The sequence below is a fragment of the Mobula birostris genome, chromosome 32, assembly GCF_030028105.1.
Source record: "Mobula birostris isolate sMobBir1 chromosome 32, sMobBir1.hap1, whole genome shotgun sequence".
Lineage (NCBI taxonomy): Eukaryota > Metazoa > Chordata > Chondrichthyes > Myliobatiformes > Myliobatidae > Mobula > Mobula birostris.
The window spans coordinates 22,817,482-22,842,033 of NC_092401.1; the positions used below are offsets into that span (position 1 = coordinate 22,817,482).

Consider the following 24,552-nt stretch of genomic DNA (forward strand, 5'->3'; position numbering starts at 1 on the left):
TTATCACTAACTGCCAATGAGACATAAACCATAACGACTTCAACACTCATCTCTACAATTCTAACCTCAGTCCCTCTGAACGTGTAGCTCTCCACTCTCTCCGCACTGAACCCCACCTCACCATCAAGCCCGCAGATAAGTGGGGTGTTGTAGTAGTCTGGCAGATTGACCTCTACCTTGCTGAGGCCAGACAGCAACTCTCAGACACCTCCTCTTACTTGCCCGTTGAACAGGACCCCACTAAGGAGCACCAGGCCATTGTCTCGTGCACCATTGCTGACCTTATCGACTCTGAGGATCTCCGACCCACTGCCACCAATCTGAGAGTTTCTTTACCCCACTCCTCCCGTTTCTACCTCCTTCCCAAAGTCCATAAACCTGACTGTCCAGGTAGCCCTATTGTTTCTGCCTGTTCCTGTCCCACTGAACTTGTGGCTGCATACCTCAACTTTGTTTTGTGCCCCTGGTTCAGTCCCTTCCAACTTACGTCCATGACATTTCACACACCCCTGATCTTCTCAATGACTTTAAGTTCCCCGACCCTGATAGTCTCATTTTCACCATGAGTGTCCATTCCCAATACATCTCCATCACCCTTCAGGAGGACCTTAAGGCCCGCTGCTTCTTTCTGGACAACAGACCCAAACATTTCCCTTCCCACCACTCTCCTCTGTCTTCCAGAACTGGTTTTTGGCCTCAATAATTTATCTTTTGGTTAATTCTACGTCCCTCAAACTAAAGATGTAGCCATGGGCGCTCGCAGGTGACCCAGAAATGCCAGCCTTTTGATTGGCTACGTGGAACAGTCCATGTTCCAAGCCTACACTAACATTACTCTCCAAGTGCTTCCTACACTACATTGACGACTGCGTTGGTGCTGCATCCTGCACCCACTCTCAGGATGAGGCTTTTCGTTCCAGAACAACTGAGGTGTCCTCCTTCTTCAGAGAAAGGGACCTCCCTTCCTTTACCATTTATGCTGCCCGCACCCTCATCTCTTTCATTTTGCACACATCTGCCCTCACCCCACCCTCCTCCCGCTACACCTGGGATAGGGTTCCTCACCTACCACCTCATGAGCCTCCACTTCCAGCACATAATTCTCCGTAGCTTCTGCCATCCCCAATGGGATCCCACCACCAAGCACATCCTTCCCTCCCACCCCACCCTCTTTCCACAGGGATTACTCCCTACTTGACTCCCTTGTCCACTCATCCCCCTCCAATGATCTCCGTCCTGGTACTTATCCTTGTAAGTAGAACAAGTGTCACACCTTCCCCTACACCTCCTCTCTCACTATTATTCAGAGCCACAAACAGTCTTTCCAGGTGAGGTGATACTTCTCCTGTGAGTCTGCTGGGGCCATGTGCTCCCAGTGTGGCCTGCTGTATATTGGTGATACCCGATGTAGACTGGGAGAACGCTTCACCGGCACCTTTGATCCATTTGCCACAAAATGGGATCTTCCAGTGGCCACCCAATTCAATTCTGGATCGCATTCCCATTTCTATTCCGACATGTCAGTTCATGATCTCCTCTACTGCCACGATGAGGCCACATTCAGGTTGGAAGAGCAACATCTTATATTCCATCGGGGTAGCCTCCAACCTGATGGTGTGAACATTGATTTTTCAAACTTCTGGTAATTCTCCCCCACCCTCCCCACTTCCTTCACCATTCCCTATTCCCCATTCCCAGTTTCCCTCTCTCCCATTATCTCCTTACCTGCCCATCACCTCCCTCTGGTGTTCCTCCCCTTTCTTTTTCTTCCATGGTCTTCTGTCCTCTCCCGTCAGATTCCCCCTTCTGCAACCCTTTATCTCCTTCACCAATCAACTTCTCAGCTCTTTACTTCACCTCCTCCCCTTCTCACGGTTTCATCTATCACCTGCCACCTTGTACTTCTTTCTCCTCTTCCCCCAACTTCTCACTCTGACTTCTCCCCTTCCGTTCCAATCCTATTGAAGAGTCTTGGCTCAAAACATTGACTGTTTACTCTTTTCCACAGATGCTGTCTGGCCCACTGAGTTCCTCCAGCATTTTGTGTGTGTTGCTTGGATTTCCAGTATCTGCAGATTTTCTCGTGTTTTAGTTACAAGGGAAATGACTGACCATTGTTTTGCGACTCTAACCCCTTGTCTGTTTCTGTCCCGGGGAGAAGAATTCCAAATCTTTCTTTCCAAATTCCATGGTAACCTAATTTACCCCCCATGGTGGTATGTTGTGATGCACAAAAATTTCTTCCCTGACGACAATGAACCTCTGAAGCTCTGAATTCACCAAGGATGGTGAAGGCTGGATCATTAGGAATATTTAAGGTGCAAATAGATACCTTAAATATTTGCAAAATCAAGGCATGGAGTCCTTGGGAAATTGGCACAGAAGAATCAGAACCAATTATCACTGTCTTATATAGCATGAAATTCGTGCCTTATGTCAGCATTACAGAGCAGACATAAAATTTTGATAAATTATAAAATAGATGCATGGTACAAACAGAAGGACTAGTGAGGTAATGTTCATTGGTTCCTGGGCCACTCAGAAATCTGAAGATAGTGGAGAAGAGGCTGTTTGTAAAATGCTGAGTGTGCATCTTCACCATTTCTCTAATGGTAGTAATGAGAAGGGGGTGGGTCCCAAATGATGAATGCTGCCTTTTGAGGTGTTGTCTTTTGTAGATGTCCTTGATGATGGGAGGGTGGTGTCTGTGATGGAACTGGCTGAGTCTGCTGACTCTTTTGATCCTGGGTGGTGATGCAACCCGTCGCACCACTCTCCTCCACAGAAATTCCTAACAAGGTGTAGCGACTGATGTCCCTTCCTCATGACTGCATCAATGTATTGGGCCCAGGATATGTTGTGTTGATGTTGATGCTGTGGAACTTGCTGGGAATTCCAATGGTGCAGCACTCCAATCATTGGAGTTCATCTTTTGGAGGGATGGGATGGAAAATAATTTGTTCCTTTGTTGAGAGAAAATTACACTTAAACTGGAAATCTTAAGTTCAAAGTAAATTTATTATCAAATAAGTATATATCACCATATACTACCTTGGCAATCAATTTCTTGCAAGCATAAACTGGAACATAAATAAACACAATAGAATTTATGAAACATTATAAATAATAAAGACTGACAAACAAGCAATCTGCAAAAGAGTTCAAATCATGTCAATAAAAAAAGTAAATATATAATACAGAGAACATGAGACGTAGACTTCCTGAAAGTGAGTCCATAGGTTGTGGAATCAGTTCATCGTTGCGGAGACTGAAGTTACCCATGGTAGTTCAGGAGCCTGATGGTTGTTGGGTAATAACTGTTCCTGAACCTGGTGTTGTGGGACCTAAGGCTCCTGTATCTCACCATTCAGGACTTTTCCTCTTCTCAATAGTCCCATCAACAAAGCAGTACAGAGCCTGAAGACCCACACTCAATGTTTTCCAAACAGCTGCCATCAGCCCTGTCATCAGATTTCCGAAATGTCCATGAACTCACGAATACTATCTCATAACACCTTGTTTGGATATTAGTTAATATTTATCACTTCAAAGTTCAAAGTAAATTTATTATCATAGTATATGTAAGTTACCATGTACTATCCTGAAATTTATTTCTTGAAGACATTTACAAGAAAATAAAGCAATACAGTAAAATTTACATAAAACTCTATATAAACAAAGACTAACAAACAACCAAAGTACAAAAGAAGGCAAAACTTGGTTCTCACACCACTAGGTTCAGGAAGTTATTACCCTATAACCAGCAGCCTCCTGAACCAGTGTAGATAACTTCAACAGGTGATGTGGAGTCATGTGAGCTTTGGAGACCAGTGTCAGAAGTCAATACCGGTGGCTGGATTTTGGTCACTGAGAACAAAGCACAGACACTCCTGTGTTCAATGCCATCAATCCAAAGTCTGGTTTTGCCCATCTCAGGAGGTGGGGCTATTAACTCTCTCACCGTCCCACAGTTGTCATCATCTCTGGCTATGTTCAGTATTGGGGTGTCGTGTTCCAGGAGGGAAGGAGTAAAAATGACAGAACAAAAGTCTAACTGCTTCATTTTCATTCTTCTAGTTATCTTGTGCTGTGGTATGTTCCAAGACATTCTGTCCCAAAATCACAACTGTCAACCAGGTCATCGATTTGAACCATCACAAAACAAATGTTTCGGTGAGTTTTAAATTCCCTCAGGTGACTGAGTTTGGTTGAGGTTTAAATGGGTGATACAGTCCAATTAATGGTTTCAGTGAATATACATTTGGTGCCCCCTTTATTAGGTACACATGTACCCCTGCTCATTAATGCAAATGTCCAATCAGCCAATCATGTGCAGCAACTCAATGCACAAAAGCATGCAGACATGGTCAAAGGGTTCAATTGTTGTTCAGACCAAAGATCAGGATGGGGTAGAAATGTGATGTAAGTGAAATTGGCTGTGGAATGATTGCTGGTGCCAGGCAGGGTGGGTTGAGTATCTCAGAAAATGCTGATCTCCTGGGATTTTCACACACGACAGGCTCTAGAACAGCCAGTGAACAGCAGTTCTGTGAGTGAAAACACCTTGTAATGAGAAAGTGTTATGTTTTGTAACTCCAAAACATAAAATGAATTAAAAGCAAAACCACAGAGCCAGAGCTAGAGCCAGGGATAACTCATGTACAATTTGTTTAATTTACATGAACCAGAACACTTAATGAAAAAAAATATTTACAATATTACTCAAATTACTCTGAGCCAGGGATAACTCATGTACATTTAGTTTTGTTTAAATGAACCAGAACACTTACTCAAACAATATATTTACAATATTACACAAATATTTCTGAGATATTAAATACACAACAGAAAGGTCAAAGGAGAATGACCAGACTGGTTCAAGCTGATAGGAAGGTGACAGTAACTCAAATAACCATGTGTTACAACAATGGTGTGTAGAAGGGCATCTCTGAATGCACAGCACTGTATATTGATCCCTCTGAAGATCCCTCTGAGTTCCTCTCCGGTAAATAAATAAATTCCAGTATGGATAATTGTGAAGTATGGTGTAACTAGAGTTTTATAGAGCTGCAATATTTCCTCACAGCTCTTGAACACAAATTCTCAACTAATGAAGGCCAACACACCAGAGGCCTTTTTAACCAGTTGATTTAATGTGACGGTAGTGCTGCACAATATTCAGGGGGGTGTCCTTGGTGTGAAGATGGGATCGAAATGTATATGTCAAGCACATTGATGGGTCTGGACTTGACACATCGACCAGTGAGGACAGTCGGTGGCCTTCCATGAAGGGTATGTATGAACCAAATGGTTTTGAAGAAAATCTGGCACTTTTTAAAAATCATATCGCTACAAAAGTCAACTTTAATATTATTTATTTATTTAGTGATATAGTATGGAACAGGCCTTCTGATCCAATGAGCCACACTGCAGCAACCCACCTATTTAACTCTACCCTAATCACAGGACAGTTTACAATAACCAATTAGCCTACCAACCAGTACATTGTTGGGCATTGGGAGGAAACCACAACACTTGGAGGAAATCCACACACTCCTGGGGAGAATGTACAAGCCCCTCACAGACAGTGTCAGAATTGATCTCTGAACTTCGGAATAGCCTGAGTTGTAATAACGTTGTGCTGACCGCTACACTACTGGGGCACCCCTGATGTTATTTTCTAAATTCCATCAACTACAGTAGAATCCACTTGTAATGGAGAGCAAAATGTTTACGACTGTAAAGAATTTTTCCTCTTTACACAGATATCGATGAATGTGAAAATGTTGCTATATGTGGACCTCGCAAAAGTTGTTGGAACACAGCTGGTTCTTACAGGTGTCAATGCAAGCAAGGGTACAACGCAGTTAATCAGGACTGTGAAGGTGAGGACTTTAAATAACGATGAAATCAAGAATGATTTTTTAGATCTGAATTGTTGGTTGTGAATGTGTTAGGTCGCGATCGACTGGTTGGCGACCACTATGTTAGAGACTGTGAATGAAACAAAATTACGAGGGGTATATTGCAGATAGGGAAAATGCAAACAGGATTTTTCCACTGAGGCTGGATGGGACTACAAACAGAGAAAGATGAGGGGTTCTTCATCGCTCAGAGGGTTGTGAGAGTGTGGAAGGAGTTGTCAGCACCTGAAGTTTGGATAGGTACATGGATAGCAGGGGTATGGAGGGTTACCGGTGCAGGTTGATGGCAGTAGGCTGTTTAAATGGATCGGCATTGACGAGCTGGGCTGATGCTTCTTCTGTGCTGTACTTTTCCATGACTCTAGGGGGCGCTATGGTAGAGTAGCGGTTAGTGCAACGCTATTACAGTTCGCGGTTTCAGAGTTTGGAGTTCAATTCCAGTGCCATCTGTAAGGAGTTTGTACAGAAGTCTGGGCAGGGTAGTGGTCGATGAAAGTTAACTCTGATAAGTGTGAGGGTGGAGACCTTGAAGGTTGGGTATATACCATGAATGGTAGGACACTAGGGAATATTGAAGAACGAAGGGACCCTAATGTGTAGTTGAAAGATCCCTGAAATGTTTCTCCGTTTGCACAGATATCGATGAATGTACTTCCACTCTGTGTGCCCAGGAAGCAACTTGTCAGAACACAGATGGGTCTTTCAAGTGTATTTGCAGCACAGGTTTTCAGTCGACTGAGAAGGCTGGCTCCAGTGGAAGGAGGAGCTGTGAAGGTAATGACCATAAATAACTGTGACATAGAATAAAGATCAAATTGCCAATCTCCAGGATGGTCAAGGTCAAAGTCAAAGTTCAGTTTATTGTAATATGCACAAATAGATGTATGCTCTAGTACAATGTAAAACTTACCAGATGGGCCAAGTGGCCTAATTCTGCTCCTATGTCTTTTGATCTTACCGTCTTACCTGCAGCAGCATCACAGGCACATAGCATGATATAAAAGTCATTCACAAGAAAAACATACATTAAATACAGTGGATTCTGATTAATTGGGCCATCGGTTAATTGGGGCAGCCGCTTATTTGGGAGAGCACTGAAAAAACGAAAACTAATTGTGAACATTGCCAAGATTCCCTTCAGTTACTTTGGACACCATGCAGCTTATTTGGGGCAGGAGATGGTTGCTGAACAATTTCTAACTAGTGTCAATCATGCATACGTGTGTGTATATTAGATGCTATACTCTGCTGAGAGCAGAGTTTTTAGATACAATGGGTTCTTGATAATTGGGACGCATCAGGACCAGCACATTTTGGCCCAATCAGTGGTTGTCCCATTAGCCAAAGTTTCATGGAAATATTAAAACTTATTAAAAAGTCAAGTTGTCATTTAACTGAGTAACAATATACGTATTTAAATGAAATACCGATGAATTAGTACACCCACACACGAGGAATTCTGTAGATGCTGGAAATTCAAGCAACACACATCAAAGTTGATGGTGAAGGCAGCAGGCCAGGCAGCATCTCTAGGAAGAGGTACTGACGAAGGGTCTCGGCCCGAAACGTCGACTGTACCTCTTCCTAGAGATGCTGCCTGGCCTGCTGCGTTCACCAGCAACTTTGATGTGTGTTGCTTGAATTAGTACGCCGCCAGTACTACTAGAGTACTATAAAACTGTGTATTAATTCTTAACAGCTATCAACAGAGGAATTAATCTGCTGTGTACTTCTGATTGGCTGTAAATGAACAAAATCAGTGCAGACAGCTAGAACAGACAACAGACTGCCGTTACTGTGTACATACATCTATTGATGCTTCTGGACACATCTTCAGTGATGTTCCTGGAATCATCGGGTGTTTCGGGTCTTTCAACATCATACACCCTCCTGCAGGTGACCCAGCCGGGGCTGATCAGACCCCAGCTTGTGTCCAGATGGCTAGCTACTCATGACTCCATGGCTGCCCTCTTTTGAGCCACAGCCATCTTGAGGCCCTCTCTGCCACATCGGTGGTACTGCGGATGACTCTCCTCTGCCTCTCTCCTCGATGCCCAAAATGCTGAAGGCTCTAACTAAAGAACGGGCTATGAATCCCCTACAACCAACCTCCACTGGGAGACACCTCGCTCTCCATCCAGCCTGCTGACCAGTCCTGCGTACTTGGAGAGCTTCCTTTCAAAGGCCTCCTCCAAGCTACCTTCCCATGGGACGGTCAGCTCCAGCAGCACCACTTGCTTAGTAGACTCAGACACTAGGACAATGTCTGGTCGCAGGGTGGTGGCTGCGATATGGTTGGGGAATTTCAGCTGCCCTTCAAGGTCCACCAACAGCTGCCAGTCCCTTGCAGAGGTCAGAATACCTGCAGATGTTCTTTTGGCAGGTATTGGCTGCTCCCCAGCTCTGACAAAGGCAATGGTCTGCTTGGAGGGTCGGGACCACTTCGCCCACTCAACTCCTGCGCTGACGGCTTCAGCGATGGTCTTCAAGACCTGATCATGCCTCCACCTGTACCGTCCCTCCCCAAGTGCCCTTGCCGTTGAGGATGTGCTCCAGGGTTCCTCGATTGGAGCACAGTGGGCACGCAGATGACTCTGCTTTGCCCCATGTGTGCAGGTTTGATGGGCTTGGAAGCACATTGTACACTGCCTGGATGAGAAATTGGATGCAGTGTGGTTCGGCTTTCCAAAGATCAGCCCAGGTCACTTTCCTCTCAACCGCATTCTCCCATCTTGTCCAAGCTCCCTGTTGCTTCGTTCCCACCGCCTTGCAGGCTCTCGTCTCCTCCACTACTGCTCTCACCTCCTCCTGAACTAGGCAACGCCTTTCCTTCCCTCTGGTGTCCATTTGGGGAGTTGGAAAGGATCCTAGCCCAGCTTGGCCTCATGTGACCACTCCCACCAGCCTCCTGTGACGCAGCCTCGCCTCTGCCTCCTGAACAGCTTCCTCTGCCCTCTACTTCCTGCCAGTACTTACTTGGATCCCTGCTCTAGCCACCTTCGGGTCACTTGAGTCCCTATACTGTAGCACTTCTCTGGCTCTTGTTACCTTGAATTCCTCCTCCAAGGATTTGAAGGGCAGTTGCAGTTTGTTGTGGTGTCCATAGAGTGCGATACTGCTCAGGCTCTTTGGCAGCCCCAGCCATCTCCTGAGGTGGTTGCTAACCCTCCTCTCTAAGGTTTCGACTGTCGAGATCGGAACTGCATAGATGAGGAGGGGCCACAGGATTCTGAGAAGAATGCCATGCTGATACACCCAGGCTTTAAACTTCCCAGGTAGGCCAGACTTGTCCACAGATTTCAGCCAGCCATCCAACTCGGTGCAGGTTGCCTGAATGGATGTTGTGTCCCTTAAAGAGCTGTCAAAAACTTTGCCTAAGCTCTTGACTGGCTTTTCTGTGATGGTTGGGATGGCGGTGCCTGCGATGCTGAATCGGAATTTGTTCCCCACCTTCCCTTTCCTCAGCACCATCAATCTTGATTTGGCAGGTTTGAAACGCATCCGGGCCCACTCCACCGGCTTTTCAAGCCCTTGCAGAATCCACCGGCAGCCTGGGACTGATTCTGTGGTGACTGTGAGGTCATCCATGAATGCCCTGATAGGTGGTTGCCGTTGAGCGAAATTCATTCTGGGCCCTCTGCACTCTGGCTCAGCAGACTTAGTGAGCATGTTCATGGCTAGGGAGAACAGTGTCACTGAGATAGTGCACCCTGTGATGATGCTGATCTCCACCTTGTGCCAGGTTGATGTAATTGCTCCTGAAGAGACCCTCATCCTGAAGTTGCTGTAATAATCAGCGATAAGGTCTCTGATTCTGCTGGGGACGTGATATTTGGTCAGTGTGAGCTGCACCAGCTTGTGCGGAATGGAGCCATATGCATTTGCCAGGTCGAGCCACAACACTGACAGGTTGCCCTTGTTCTCTCTGGCCTCCCTGATGAGCTGTGTCACCACACCGATGTGCTCCAGACAGCCCGGCATCCCTGAAATGCCACCCTTCTGGACTGATGTATCAATATAGGTGTTCTTTGCTAGGCAGGTGCACAGCCGGTTAGAAACTGCACTGAAGATCATCTTTGCCTCGACACACAGCAGGGAGATGATGCAAAACTGATCTATCCGGGTGGCATTTTCCTCCTTCAGGATCCACACCCCTTCAGCCACTCTCCACTGTTCTGGGATCTTCCCCCTTCTCCAGAATATTCTCAGGATCTTCCACAGATGCAGCAGGAGTTTGGGGCAGTTCTTGTACACTTTGTACGAGGTGTTGCTTGGTCCTGGAGCCGAGCTTGCCCTTGCTTTGCGGACGACCTCTCTGACTTCCTTTAGTTGCAGCTCTGACATGTCGAACTGCACATCCGGTTCAGGTGGGTCTATTAGGATGTTGCACTCTCCCAACTCCTGCTCTCTTTCAGGATCATTATATATCTTCTTAAGATGTTGGTCTATGTCTTCCTGCGAACAGGCCAGTTTCCCACTGTGCTTCGCCCCCAGCAACTCCTTGGTGAACTTGAAGGGGTTGGCGATAAAGGCAGCACTTCGAGCCCTTTCACAACACCGCCTCCGATGCCACTCTGCCTGGCGGAGGACCCTAATCTTCTTTCGTAGTATGCACATCAGCTGGGCCAAGCCAATGCGGTCCTCTTCTCCTGCCTCCTTGTACTGGGACTTCAGCGCTTTCATCTTCTGCCTGATGTTGTGGATCCTCAATGCTCTTTGGTTCTTCAAGTAAGATGTTTTGGAGCCTTCCTTCTCTTCTTCTCCGAACCGTTCAGCTGCGATACTAACAATAATTGTTGTCATGGCTTGCAGCTTCCTATCAACCCCTCCCTTCGCCGTTGCCTCCAGAATTTGGTTAACATCTTCATCAAACTGCTTCCACAGTGAAGTCATGTTAGCTGCAGGCCATTTGATCTGCCTCTTGTTAGACTTCATGTTCGAGGGATTAGTTTGCAACACTTGGAGGTTCCGGGCACTATGTGGTGACTCCGGGCCTGGCCCCTCCTTCGTCTCACCAGGTTGGACACCTGTGCGTTGTGCTGCTCCTGCTCCCACCAAACACTTCATCCTCGCTTGGTGGATCTTCAAGCCGCGATCGTTCTTGCAGATTTTGCTACATGCACACTGCTTCCTCATCGTCATTTGTTCATTGCCTGGGTCTGATGTCGTTGTGTCCATCCGACTGGGGTGCTTACCCTCCCCCCCTCTCGGGCCCCCTGGGAGTATCTTTACCTTAGATTTTTTGTAGCTTTTGTTGGGGCCCTCCTCTCAGAGGACACAGATTGAGTTGCCAGCCCATTCTGCCCCGGTTGCCGTCTCTCCGGGCTGTCACTGACTCTCCAGTCGTCACCACTCTTTTCGCGGTTGTCACCCAGTCTTTCCTGGTTGTCACTGATTAACTCAGTTATAGATTACTTTGGAGAATTGCATCCTCCAATTCTTTATTTTCATTGATAACATTCAAGATGATTGTCTATACCTTTGTAATTCCTAACTTGTTGAAGTAGTGAGATGGTTTCAATTTCCCTCTTGGCCATGTCTGGTATCTTCAAGCCTGAACGGTTGAAACTCTGGTGAGCAAAACAGTTCCGAATTTTCTTGCTGCTAATTTTTTTCCAGCTTTCAACAACAAAAGTCACTGCTTTTTGAACACAAACACATGTAATTGGCGCTACTTAAAGACTGATTGCTTTGAGCGTAATGTAGTGTCTAACGGCCATGCAAGTGGATGTGAATCACACTAGTTAGAAACTGTTTGGAAAGGCTCCTGCCCCAATTTAGCGGCATAGTTGTCCCAAATGCTGAAGGGAAATGAGGCTATTTTCTCAATTTAGTTTTTGTTCTTTAAGAGTTGTCCCAAAAATGGCTTCCCTAATTAACCAGTTTCTGCTGAAGTGTCAGTTGTGTGTGTTTGTGTTCAAAAAACAGTGATTTTTTGTCACTGATAGCTGGCGACAAATATGTAGTAAGTCAAAGAGATTCACAGTGTTGGGGCATTTCCTAAAATTACAGAATAATCTCGTGGCTGCTGCTTTGAGAGGAAATATTAAAGATGGGATAAGGCAAAAAAAAAGTGGGGGTTTTAGATCTTTGGACAGCTCTGGTTATTAATGCTGAATAAAAGAGAGGACTAGAATATGAAAGCAAGAATGCAATGCTGAGGCTTGAGAAGGCATTGGTCAGAACGGATTTGGGCCCCTTATCTAAGAAAAGATGTTCTGGCAATAGAGGGGGTCCAGAGAATGATCCCATGAATGACACGATTAACATATGAGGAGCATTTGATGGTTCTAGGCCTGTAGTCGCTTGAATATTTTTTAGCAGAGGGTGGTGAATCTGTGGAATTTATTGCCTCAGGAGACGGCTCCAACAGAACCAGAAATCAGAATCAGGTTTATGATCACTGACATAATTTGTGAAATTTGTTGCTTTGCTGAAGCAGTACACTGCAATATAAGAAATGTACTATAAATTGGTCAGAAATATATATTCGAGGTTAACTGAGTAGTAAATAAAGAGAGCAAAAAAGTGTGGTAATATTCATGGGTTCATTGTCTGTTCTGAAAACTGATGGAGGAGGGGAAGATAGTCCTAAAAAGTTGAATGTTTGTCTTCAGGTTTCTGTACCTCGTGCATGATGGCAGTATTGAGAAGAGGGCATGTCCTGGGTGGCGGGGTTCCTTCATGATGGATGCCACCTGTTTGAATCAGTGTGTTTTCAAGATGCCCTAAATGGTGGTGAGACTAACGCCCATAGAATCCGGCTGAGTTTCCAACTCTCAGCATGTTTTTCTGGTGCTGTGCAGTGGCCCCTCCATACTTGACGGTGTGGCAGTCAGTCAGAATGCTCTCTGTTGTACATCTGTAGCAATTTGTTAGCTCCATCTACCTATATTGACCAGACAGATCCTTTGAAAACAGGAAACCACCATCAACACAACCTTTAGGACCACATCCAAGCTGGTTAACAGTTTTAGCTACCATGGTCATTACTGCTTAAGTCCGGAATCCTAAATTCCCACATTGATCAAAGTCAAAGTAAATTTATTATCAAAGTACATATATGCCAGCATATAGAACACTGTGATTCATCTACTGACAGAAATTATTGCCTTTGGTTCAAGAGCTGAATGGTTCTTCTTCTTCTTAAGCCCTTAGCACCAAGTCATTGTGTATATTTAAAGTGGAGTTTGAGAGGTTCTTAATGAGTAAGGGTGCCAATGGTTACAGGTAGAAGGCATGAGAATGGGGTGAAGAGGGATCGTAATTCAGCTATGATAGAATGGCAGAGTGGACTCTATGGGCTAAATGGCAGAATTCTGCTCCTAGATTTCATGGTCTTATGGTCTTAAATATTGCAAATGGTGAAATTTGAACAACAAATGTAGAGTGGAGAAGCTCAGAAGATCAGACAGCAGCTATGAGAGAGAAACTGGTTCAAAGAGCTGGAAAAAAAGAGAAGGAGGGGTCACTGATATGGTGGAGACCAGATTTGTGAAGGGGACACAAAGCATCCAGTTAGTAGGTGAATGAGCATGGTTAGAAAGAAATAGAAATAAAAATGTAGGAAACAGCGTAGAGCATGCTGGAAATTTTAAACAAAGAATGATGCTGGAAGCACCCAGTGTTGTGATTCTCACCCACAGATGCTGCCTGACCAGCTGAGTATTTCCAGTGCAGATTCAGGGTGGGATGAGGCAATGAACTAAGACTTGAATGTGACCAAACCTGGTCTTGGTGCAGTCACGTTAAAGATTAATGGAGCAATGAGAGTCATTTTTCCCTTTCCCACTCCCATCCCATGAAAAGCAGCAGTAGCAGAGAAAGTGGAGCCACTGCAAACCTTCCATATTGTTATTGATGGCCGCATGGGGCGGAGAACAGGGTAGCAAACGTCTCAGCTTCCAGCAGGCAACTGAATATTTGGTTCCTTGAGTCAATTCCAAAACTGCATTTCATAAAGCATTAACAATCTTCCATGGATGTTTAGAGGTGGGTAGATGAACTTGAGTCAATTTCATCTATTACCGAACTCCATTGCATAGAACCATTAACAAACATCTATAGATGAGTAGTGGAGAGTAGATTTACTTGCTGCATCACAGCCCGGTATGGAAACACTAAAGCCCTTGAACGGAAAATCTTACAAAAAATAGTGGATACAGACGAGGCCATAATGGGAAAAGCAGCGTACATTATCTGTGACCACCACCAACCAGGACATGCTCTCTTCTCACTGCTGCCATCAGAAAAAAGGTGTAAGAGCCTCTGGACTCACATCACTAGGTTCAGGAACAGCTACTACCGCTAAACCATTAGGCTCTTGAACCAAAGGAAATAACTTCACGAAATTTCACTTGCATCATCATTGACATGTTTCCAGAACCAGTTTCAAAGACTCTTCATCTCATGTTGTCGATAGTTATTGCTTATTTATTATTATTATCATTATTATTATTTCTGTTTCTGTTATCAGAGTTTGTTGTCTTCTACACTCTGGGTGACCGCCCTAGTTGGGCATCTTTCATTGATTCTGTTATGGTTATTATTCTATAAACTTATTGATTATGTCCACAAAGAAATGAATCTCTGGGTTGTATATGGTGATATATCTGTACTTTGATAATAAAACTTACTTTATAATTTGAACTGATTTTCTGCCTCAACCCTTAAATTCCCTCCCCAAGAACCATCACTCAGTCCTTTGTTCCAGCGGAGTTCTGCTCTCTGTTTAAGTAACAGGGAGGTGAGTTATCCATCCAGACCCGTGGATCACAGGGTAGCAGGGAAAAGTCCATGAAATAATCTCAGATGGCTGTGGAGGTCAAGTCATTTAGTCTATTTAAAGCACAAGTTGATAGATGGTAGATTAGGAAGTGCACCAACGGTAACAGGGCAATGGGGTTGAGAGGGATAATAAATCAGCCATGATGGAATGGTGGAGCAGACTCGATGGGTCTATGTCTTATGATCTTATGGCTTAAATACTGGAAATTGTGAAACTGGAGATCCCAAATGAGGGAGTGGAGAAGCTCAGAGGATCAGACAGCATCTGTGGAGAGAAGAACTGGAAAAATGAGAAAATAGTACTGAGACTGACCGTGAAGGCAACAAATATAAAGATACTACTTAAAAATATCTAGTCTGTCAGTTTGTCAGAAAGAAAGATTTATTTGTTTTCAAAAGGATTTGTTATTAAGTGTGGCACTAATGTAGTGCAGATCTTAATAGTCCAGAAGGTACCAGATTCAGCCCTTGACCTGTACTAACTAACTCCCATTGTTAAAACACTATGCCGACTCAGATGCGTAAATTCTTGGGCCTGGTCAATTTCCACTGCATGAGATATGAGGTCCTTCCCCTGCAGAACCCCCTTCTCCAAATTTTCCCTTGTACTACTGTGAACCCAGCCACCTGTTTTTTGAGAATGCCCACCTGAGCAACTAGATTCACCACCCCATGATTGTGCAACAATAAGTCACTAATTGATAGAAGCCCAGCCTGACATGACTGACATCCCCCCTCGGTAATCCAGACTTACTTTTCTATGTAGATGGGAGTCCCTTTATAGACAACCAAGGCCAGCGCCGTGCAGGCTATGCTGTTTTCACCAACGTAGAAACCGTAGCGTCCACTTGCTTTCTTTCTCCTGACTTGGCGCAGCAAGCTGAACTCTTTGCACTCACTGGAGCATGCATCCAAGCCACTGGGAAATTGGCCAATATTTTTACAGACTCTAGTTATGCCTTTGGAGTCGCTCATGACTTTGGCCAACTTTGGAAAGCTAGGGGTTATGTTACCTCCTCCAGTATGCCCATCACTAATAAAATTTACATCGACAACCACCTATCTTCCTTCACAATTGGCCATTATTAAATGCTCTGCACACACTAAAGGTACGACTGAGACTGACGGAGGAAACAACAGAGATGACTCAGCCGTGAAACGAGCTGCCCTCACCGGAGCACTGATTGTTCCCCAAATAATGAATCACCAGGGAAAAACTGACTGCCCTATTTCCAAATCAGCCAGTATGCCTGGAATTGAGGATGTGTATTTTTATATAGAGACGCCTCTGAAAAAGAGAAAGCCACCTGGGAATGGGTTAGATGTTTTTATTCACTGACCGAGAACCTCTGGCTTACTCCTGCCCGTCAGGTCTGCGTACCTGAAACTGTACTGGGCTATATTGTAGATTTTGTACGTACCAATACTCACTTTGGCAAGGAGGGAAAGGTAAGACAGTGTTTGGAATCATGGTGGGACCCGGACCTGGAGAAAGTAGCAGAGAATGTTGCCCGACAATGTCCAATATGCCAAGAACATAATCCAGGAAAAGGCATCCCATGCCCAAAGGGATATACCCGGTGCCAAGATACCCTTTCTGCCAACTACAACTCAATTTTATCGAATTACTGTGCGTGCACTGTTATAAGTATTGTCTTGTAATTCTTGATGTTTTAGGAGATGGATTGAAGCATTTCCCAGCACTGATAACAAAGCGATGATGATAGAGCCCAGGAGTAACAGGAAATAAGCCATGAAATACCCTCAGATAGGTGCGGAGTCCAAATCATTGGGTCTATTTAAAGAGCAAGTTGATAAATGATAGATTAGCAAGTACATCAAAAGTTACAGGGGGAGCCAGGAGAATGGGGTTGAGAGGGATAGTAAATCAGCCATGATGGAATGGTGGAGCTGACTCGATGAGCCGATGTTTTATGGTCGTATAGCTTAAATACTGTAAATTGTGAAACTGGAGATCCCAAATGACAGAGAGGACCAGACAGCATCTGTGGAAAGAGGAGCTGCAAAAGTGAGAAAAATGAGGCAGGAAAGTGTGTCCTTGATAGGGTGGGGAGACTTAGTTAGTAAAGGAAACACGATGCATCTAGTTAATGGATGAATGACCACAGTTAGAGAGAAAGTAAAATAAAATGCAGGATGCAGAGTAGAGCATGCTGGGGATCTGAAACCAGGGATGGTTCTGGAATCTCCCAGCATTCTCTTTCTCACCCACAGATGCTGCCTGACCTGCTCAGTATTTCCAATGCAGATTCAGGGAGGGAGTGGGCAATGAACTGAAATTTAAATGTGACTAAACCTGGTCTTGCCACAGTCATATTAAAGATGAATGGAGCACTGAGAGTCCTCTTTCCTCCCTGCTCCCGTCCAATGAAAAGCAGCTCCAGTACAGAAGTCAGGGCTGCTGCCGACCTTCCACACTGTTATCGATAGGCCCATGGGGTGGAGAGCAGGGTAGCAACCAGCCCCGATTCTAACACATTACCAACCATTTGGTCCCTTGAGTCAATTCCATCTGCTCCTTAACTCCATTCACCTGATTTTCTTTCTCAAACCATAAGTCCCCTTCCCAAGAATAGACACTCAATCCTTTGTTCCAGTAGAGGCCTTCTCTGGATTAAACAACACAGAGCTGAGTTACTCCATCCCGACTCACAGAGCCCAGGTATGAAAGGGAGCAATCTGTGTTTACTATTGAGAGAGATTTTCCCTGTTCACACAGATATCGACGAATGCAAGTCCACATCTTGTCACAAACATGCAACTTGCATCAACGTAATGGGATCCTACCAGTGCAACTGCAACACAGGGTTTCAGGCATCACCTGCAACCACAAACCTCACGCCAGGGAAAGTTTGTGAAGGTAAGGGCCTTGTCTCAACATGAAAATGGTGAATAAATCCCAACTAATTGTGGATATCAGTCCTCCACAATCCTCCTGCAGAGGCCTATAAATAAAGAAGAATTTAATGGACTCTGTACTGTGCAAATTACACAGGGGAGTCATTGTGGGGAGGTGGGATAGTTATCATTAGTTTTACTATTAATTTCTTTGATAAATCTGATGATTTGTTCAAATGAGCAGGGAAAAGGGATTCACAAGCAAATGGGAATAGTTCATTGTGGTCAGCATGGATGAGATGGGCCAAGGGTCTTTTTCTGTGTTTGACAAGTCTGTGACTCTATATTTTAGAGTTTGGGAAATGACTTTGTTGACCAGTGACATTTCATTAAGAACAGGAGACAGTGTACTGTATTGTCTAGGGAGAGGTGTGACTAAAAGTGGCAGCTGTTGCTGGCGTGGTGATTACTATTCTAGTCTTGGTTTCCAAACTCTTGCACAGTCTAATATCACCCTCTCGGAGGTGGTTCCGTGAAGGTCTGAGTTATCCATGGGGACAGGGATGTGATCCTGAGAGGTGGGGGGGAGTCAGCGATGGACCATATGAAGATGAGAGCATCTTGGAAAGAGTCATCTATACTGATAACATTTCGCAGTTCTGTATGATTGTAGGATGCAGTATCAATGCAATCATAACTAAGATTGAGCGAGATAGTCTGGACAGGATTGAAGCAAGGACTCGTATCCAACCAAAGACTGGCCCTAGCTTGCCTTATGTGAAATTGCATTCCATACCTTTGTCCCACAGAATGTGAGACATGTTTAACAGGGAGCAAACAATGTTTTTTTATTGTGAAGGATTTTGTCTGTTCATACAGATATTGATGAGTGTGAATCCTCTCCGTGTCACCAACTTGCAACTTGCAACAACACACTGGGTTCCTACCAGTGCAACTGTGTTGCAGGGTATCAGGCATCTACTGCGACTCTCAACCTCACTGCAGGGAAGGTTTGTGAAGGTAAGGGCTTCGTATCTTCATGAAAATGGAGTATTTATCTCAAGGCAGTTTTGGTGTCATCGATTCTCCAAGATTATCCCGAAGATATTCTTGGAAGTAACGAATAAGCAGACAGTGTCTGCACTGGGTAAATCCCTCTGATAAATTGTGAGTGTTGGATTTCGATGGGATTTTTAAAAATCAGTGCCTTTGAATATTTTGGACATGAATTTATTCATCATGCAGATCCCTTGGAAACAGGAGATCAGCAAGGTGGTCTGGAGAGGATTGAATTCCAACACAACTGCTAACATCAGCTATAGCTGCCGTGGTCATTAATATTCCAGTCCTGCATCCCAAATTCCCACTTGGGCAAAGTCATACTCGCAGAACCCATCCCATGGAGTGGCTGGGCAAAGCACTGGGATTGAAATGTGTTCAACCCCAGACTAGGCTCAGAGCTACGTTACTGTTCAATAGAGCCACGGACACCCTGTACACCTCCCCATTGACCACTTCTCCCCTGCAACACACAGTCATTAATACAAGGCTCCAACAGAATGAAAAATCAAATTCCAGTTGACTATCACTGACATCATCATCATCATCATCAGGTGCCATGCCAAGTTTGAGCTTCGACTGCCATGGCCCACACACTCCTGTTTTGGGTCAAGTGGATCAATTCATTGGTATTCATTTCCAGTTCTCTGGCTGCTGTCTCCATCATCATTTGTCTTTGTCTTCCTCTTGCTTTCTTCCCTTCAATCTTTCCCATAATTACCATGCATTCTAACTCCTCTTTCCTGATCACATGTCTAATGAAGTTACGTTGCCTTTTCACGATCTCATATATTATTTCTTTTTTTGTGTTTGCTCTGTTCATGACATCCTCGTTAGATATTCGTTTCGTCCGTGATATTCTTTGCATCCTCCTCAAAAACCGCATTTCTGCTGCTACAATTTGTTTCCTCATGTTACTAGATATTGTCCAACATTCTGAGCCATAGAACATAACTGGATATACGTAACATTTCAGTACTCTGAGGCGGGTTGTCATGCCTAGTTTAGTTTTGGTCAGTATACTCTTCATTCTCGTAAAGCTGTCTTTTGCCATCCCTATTCTTCTTTTGATGTCCATGTCGCACCTGCCATCTGATGTCACCCAGCTTCCTAAGTAGCAAAAGTTCTGCACTTGTTTTATGTATTCCCCATTTATTCTCAGCCTGCAGATAGGATTCTCCTTCTTTCTGGATATCACCATACATTCTGTCTTTTTGCAATTGATAGATAGACCCATTTTTGCACTTTCTTCAACAAATATATCAACTAAGTTTTGTAGTTCTTCCTCCGTACTTGCAATTAACACAGTGCCATCTGCATATCTGAAATTATTAATGTTTTCACCGCCAACTTTGATTCCCGAGATGTCTCTTATTTTTTGTAATATTGTTTCACTGTACACATTAATTAAATCAGGGGAGAAAACACACCCATGTCTAATGCCTCTCCTGATGATTTTTGGTAAAATGACTCACTTCTCCATCTGTTCTTACAGCGGCAGTTTGTTCCCAGTACAGATTTCTGATTAGGCAGAGGTCTTTCGAATCTAGATCTAGAGTTTTCTGTAATATTTCAAATAACTTATTGTGCTTCACTTTATCAAATGCTTTTGTATAGTCAATAAAACAAACAAAGAAATCTTTTTGCACTTGAATAGCTCGCTCCGATAGTATCCTAAACATCAATAGTGCGGTTCTTGTACCTTCGTCTTTCACAAAACCACATTGTTCTTTGCCTATTTCAGCTTGTATCTTACTTTTAGCTCTTGTCATCAAAATTCTTAGAAGTATCTTGGTGATATGACTCATTAAACTTATGGTCCTACGTAATTCACATTCTATTGCTCCAGCTTTCTTAGGAAGAGTGATAAATACTGATTTTTTCATCTCTTCTTGTATTATTCCAGTCTTATAAATGTCATTGATTAAATCAGTAAGTTTTTCAATTCCATAATCTTCAAGGGCAATAATTTGTTCTATTATTAATTCATCAGGACCTGCTGCCTTTCCTTACTTCATCTTATTTATTGCATTATGAAATTCAGATTTTAAAATACTTGGACCTTCAATGTTTTTCTTAATTACTGGTTTTTTGCCTTGATCGTCTTCAAACAATCCCTGAATATACTCAGTCCACCTGTTCATAATGTCATCTTTTTCCATGATAATGGTACCGTCCTTTGCTTTCAAACATCCACCTGAAGAACAGAGGAGCTTCTTACCAGTGATGTTCTTGATTTGTTGATGTAACCTTTTTGGATCAGCTACATCTGCTCTCAGGATGAGGCTTTTTATTCCAGGATGAAGGAGATGTTTTCCTTTTTTAAAGAAAGGGGCTTCCCTTCCTCCACTATCAACTCTGCTCTCAAACGCATCTCCCCCATTTCACGCACATCTGCTCTCATTCCATCCTCCCGCCACCCCACTAGGAATAGGATTCCCCTTGTCCTCACCTACCACCCCACCAGCCTCCGGGTCCAACATATTATTCTCCATAACTTCCACCACCTCCAATGGGATCCCACCACTAAGCACATCTTTCTCTCCCTACACCGCCCCCCCCGGCTTTCCACAGGGATCGCTCCCTATGCGACACCTTTGTCCATTCATCCCCTCCCATCTCTCCCCACTGATCTCCCTCCTGGCACTTATCCTTGTAAGCGGAACAAGTGCTACACATGCCCTTACACTTTCTCCCTTACCACCATTCAGGGTCCCAGACAGTCCTTCCAGGTGAGATGACACTTCACCTGTGTATCGGCTGGGGTGATATACTGTGTTCGGTGCTCCTAATGAGGCCTTCTACATATTGGCGAGACCCGACGCAGACTGGGAGACCGCTTTGCTGAACACCTACGCTCTGTCTGCCAGAGAAAGCAGGATCCCCCAGTGGCCACGCATTTTATTTCCACTTCCCATTCTCATTCTGATATGTCTGTCCACGGCCTCCTCTACTGTCACGATGAAGCCACACTCAGGTTGGAGGAACAACACCTTATATTCCATCCGGGTAGCCTCCAACCTGATGGCATGAACATTGACTTCTCAAACTTCCACTAATACCCCTCCTCCCCCTCGTACCCCATCCGTTATTTATTTATCTTTTATTATTATAAATATATATTTTTCCCTCTCTCTCCTTTTTCTCCCTCTGTCCTTCTCACTATACCCTTTGCCCATCCTCTGGGCTTTACCCCTCCCCCTTTCTTTCTCCCTAGGCCTCCCGTCCCATGATCCTCTCCCTTCTCTAGCCTCGCATCTCTTTTGCCAATCAACTGTCCAGCTCTTGGCTCCATCCCTCCCCCTCCTGTCTCCTCCTATCATTTTGGATCTCCTCCTCCCCCTCCCATTTTCAAATCTCTTACTAAATCTTCTTTCACTTAGTCCTGACGAAGGGTCTCGGCCCGAAACGTCGACTGTACCTCTTCCTAGAGATGCTGCCTGGCCTGCTGCGTTCACCAGCAATTTTTACGTGCGTTGCTTGAAATTCCAGCATCTGCAGATTTCCGCGTGTTTGTGGATTCTTTCTATTTGCTCACATTCTTGGTTTAACCATTCTTCTTTGGTTTTCTGACATAAGCTTTTAACTTTTTTATCTAAGCACTTATATTCTATAAGATTATTATTCACTGACATATGTCATGAAATCTGTTGGTCTGCTGCAGCAGTACAGTGCAATACATAAAATGTCCTATAGGGTGGAGTAATAAATATATATTAGAAAATTAAAAGCAAGCAGCAAATAAAGAGAGTAAACATGGCGAGGTAATATTCATGGGTTCATTATCTGTTCAGAAATCTGATGGCGGAGAAGATATTCTTAAAAAGTTGAATGTTTGTCTTCAGGCTCCTGTACCTCGTGCATGATGGCAGTAATGAGAAGAGGGCATGTCCTGGGTGGCGGGGTTCCTTCATGATGGATGCCACCTGTTTGAAGCAGTGTGTTTTCAAGATGCCCTAAATGGTGGTGAGGCTAACACCCATAGAAACCGGCTGAGTTTACAACCCTCAGCATGTTTTTCTGGTGCTGTGCAGTGGCTCCTCCATATTTGGTGGTGATGCAGTTAGACAGAATGCTCTCCATTGTATATCTGTATCAATTTAACAGTCAGCTCCATCCAGCTGCCTTTTCACCTCAATTCTGAAGGCCTTTTCCTGTTCCTTAACTCCGTTCAGCTGATTTTCTTTCTCAAACCATAAGGCCCCTTCCCAAGAATAGTCACTCAATCCTTTGTTCCAGCGGAGGTCTTCTCTGGATTAAACAACACAGTGCTGAGTTACTCCATGCCGACCCACAGAGCCCAGGTATGAAAGGGAGCAATCCATGTTTACTGTTGAGAGAGATTTTCCCTGTTCACACAGATATCGATGAATGCAAGTCCTCACCTTGTCACAAACATGCAACTTGCATCAACACAGTGGGATCCTACCAGTGCAACTGCAGCACAGGGTTTCAGGAATTACCTGCGACCAGCAACCTTGTGGCAGGGAAAGTTTGTGAAGGTAAGGACTTTGTCTCAACATGAAAGTGGTGAATAAATCTCTACTTATTGTAGATAAGACTTCCAATCTGCGCCTTGTAAGGCATGAAAAAAAATGCCCGACATAGGCCTCTCATGGTCTGAGTCGACGTTCCCCCTCCCCATTGTAGATATCAGTCCTCCACAATTCTCCTGCAAAGGCCTATAACTAAAGAAGAATTTATTGGACTCAGTACTGTAAAAATTACACAGGGGAGTCGTTGTGGGGAGGTGGGATAGTTATCAATAGTTTTTCTATTAATTTCTTTGATAAATCTGATGATTTGTTCAAATGAGAAGGGAAAAGGGACTCACAAGCAAATTGGAATAGCTCATTGTGGTCAGCATGGATCAGATGGGCCAAAGGGTCTTTCTCTGTGTTTGACAAGTCTGTGACTCTACATTTTAGAGTTTGGGAAATGAATTTGTTGACCAGTCATATTCCATTAGGAACAGGAGACAGAGTACTGCATTGTCCAGGGACCGCTGTGACTAGAAGTGGCAGCTGTAGCTGGCGTGTTGATTACTATTCTAGTCTTGGTTCCCAAGATCTCGGACAGTCTAATGTCACTCTCTCAGTGGTGGTTCAGTGAAGGTCTGAGTAATCCACGGGGACAGGGATGTGAACCTGAGAGGGAGGGCAAGAGTCAGTGATGGACCATATGAAGATGAGAGCATCTTGGAAAGAGTCATCTATACTGATAACATTTCGCAGTTCTGTATGTATGATTGTAGGAAGCAGTATCAATGCAATCATAACTAAGGGTTGAGCAAGATAGTCTGGACAGGATTGAAACAAGGACTCGTATCCCACCAACTATCGGCCCTAGCTTGCCTTATGTGAAACAGCATAGCCATACCTTTGTCCCACAGAATGTGAGACATGTTTAACAGGGAGCAAACAATGTATATGGTTGTGAAGGATTTTGTCTGTTCACACAGATATAGACGAGTGTGAATCCTCTCCGTGTCACCAACTTGCAACTTGCAACAACACACTGGGTTCCTACCAGTGCAACTGTGTTGCAGGGTATCAGGCATCTACTGTGACTGTCAGCCTCACTGCAGGGAAGGTTTGTGAAGGTAAGGGCTTCGTATCTTCATGAAAATGGAGAACTTAACTCAAGGCAGTTTTGGTGTCATCCATTCTCCAAGATTATCCCGAAGATATTCTTGGAAGTAAAGAATAAACAGACAGTGCTTGCACTGTCTAAATCCCTTCGATAAATTGTGTGTGTTGGATTACGATGGGATTTTTATTAATCAGTGCCTTCAAATATTTTGGACATGAATTTATTCATCAAGCAGATCCCTTGGAAACAGGAGACCAGCGAGGTAGTCTGGAGAGGATTGAATTCCAACACAACTGTTAACATCAGCTATAGCTGCCGTGCTCATTACTTT

At 44.3% G+C, this 24,552-nt stretch overlaps 1 protein-coding gene across 2 annotated transcripts in view; it reads left to right on the forward strand.

Annotated features, from left to right (window-relative positions):
• Positions 1 to 24,552, forward strand: part of LOC140191125 (adhesion G protein-coupled receptor E2-like) — a 95,763-nt gene that overhangs the window by 14,927 nt on the left and 56,284 nt on the right. For both annotated transcript variants that reach the window (XM_072248232.1, XM_072248231.1), the window contains exons 2-8: positions 4,078 to 4,173; positions 5,766 to 5,885; positions 6,561 to 6,698; positions 17,452 to 17,592; positions 18,450 to 18,590; positions 22,991 to 23,131; positions 24,091 to 24,231. In XM_072248232.1, coding sequence (XP_072104333.1) covers positions 4,078 to 4,173; positions 5,766 to 5,885; positions 6,561 to 6,698; positions 17,452 to 17,592; positions 18,450 to 18,590; positions 22,991 to 23,131; positions 24,091 to 24,231 — 918 coding nt within the window. The remainder of the gene's footprint in view (positions 1 to 4,077; positions 4,174 to 5,765; positions 5,886 to 6,560; positions 6,699 to 17,451; positions 17,593 to 18,449; positions 18,591 to 22,990; positions 23,132 to 24,090; positions 24,232 to 24,552) is intronic.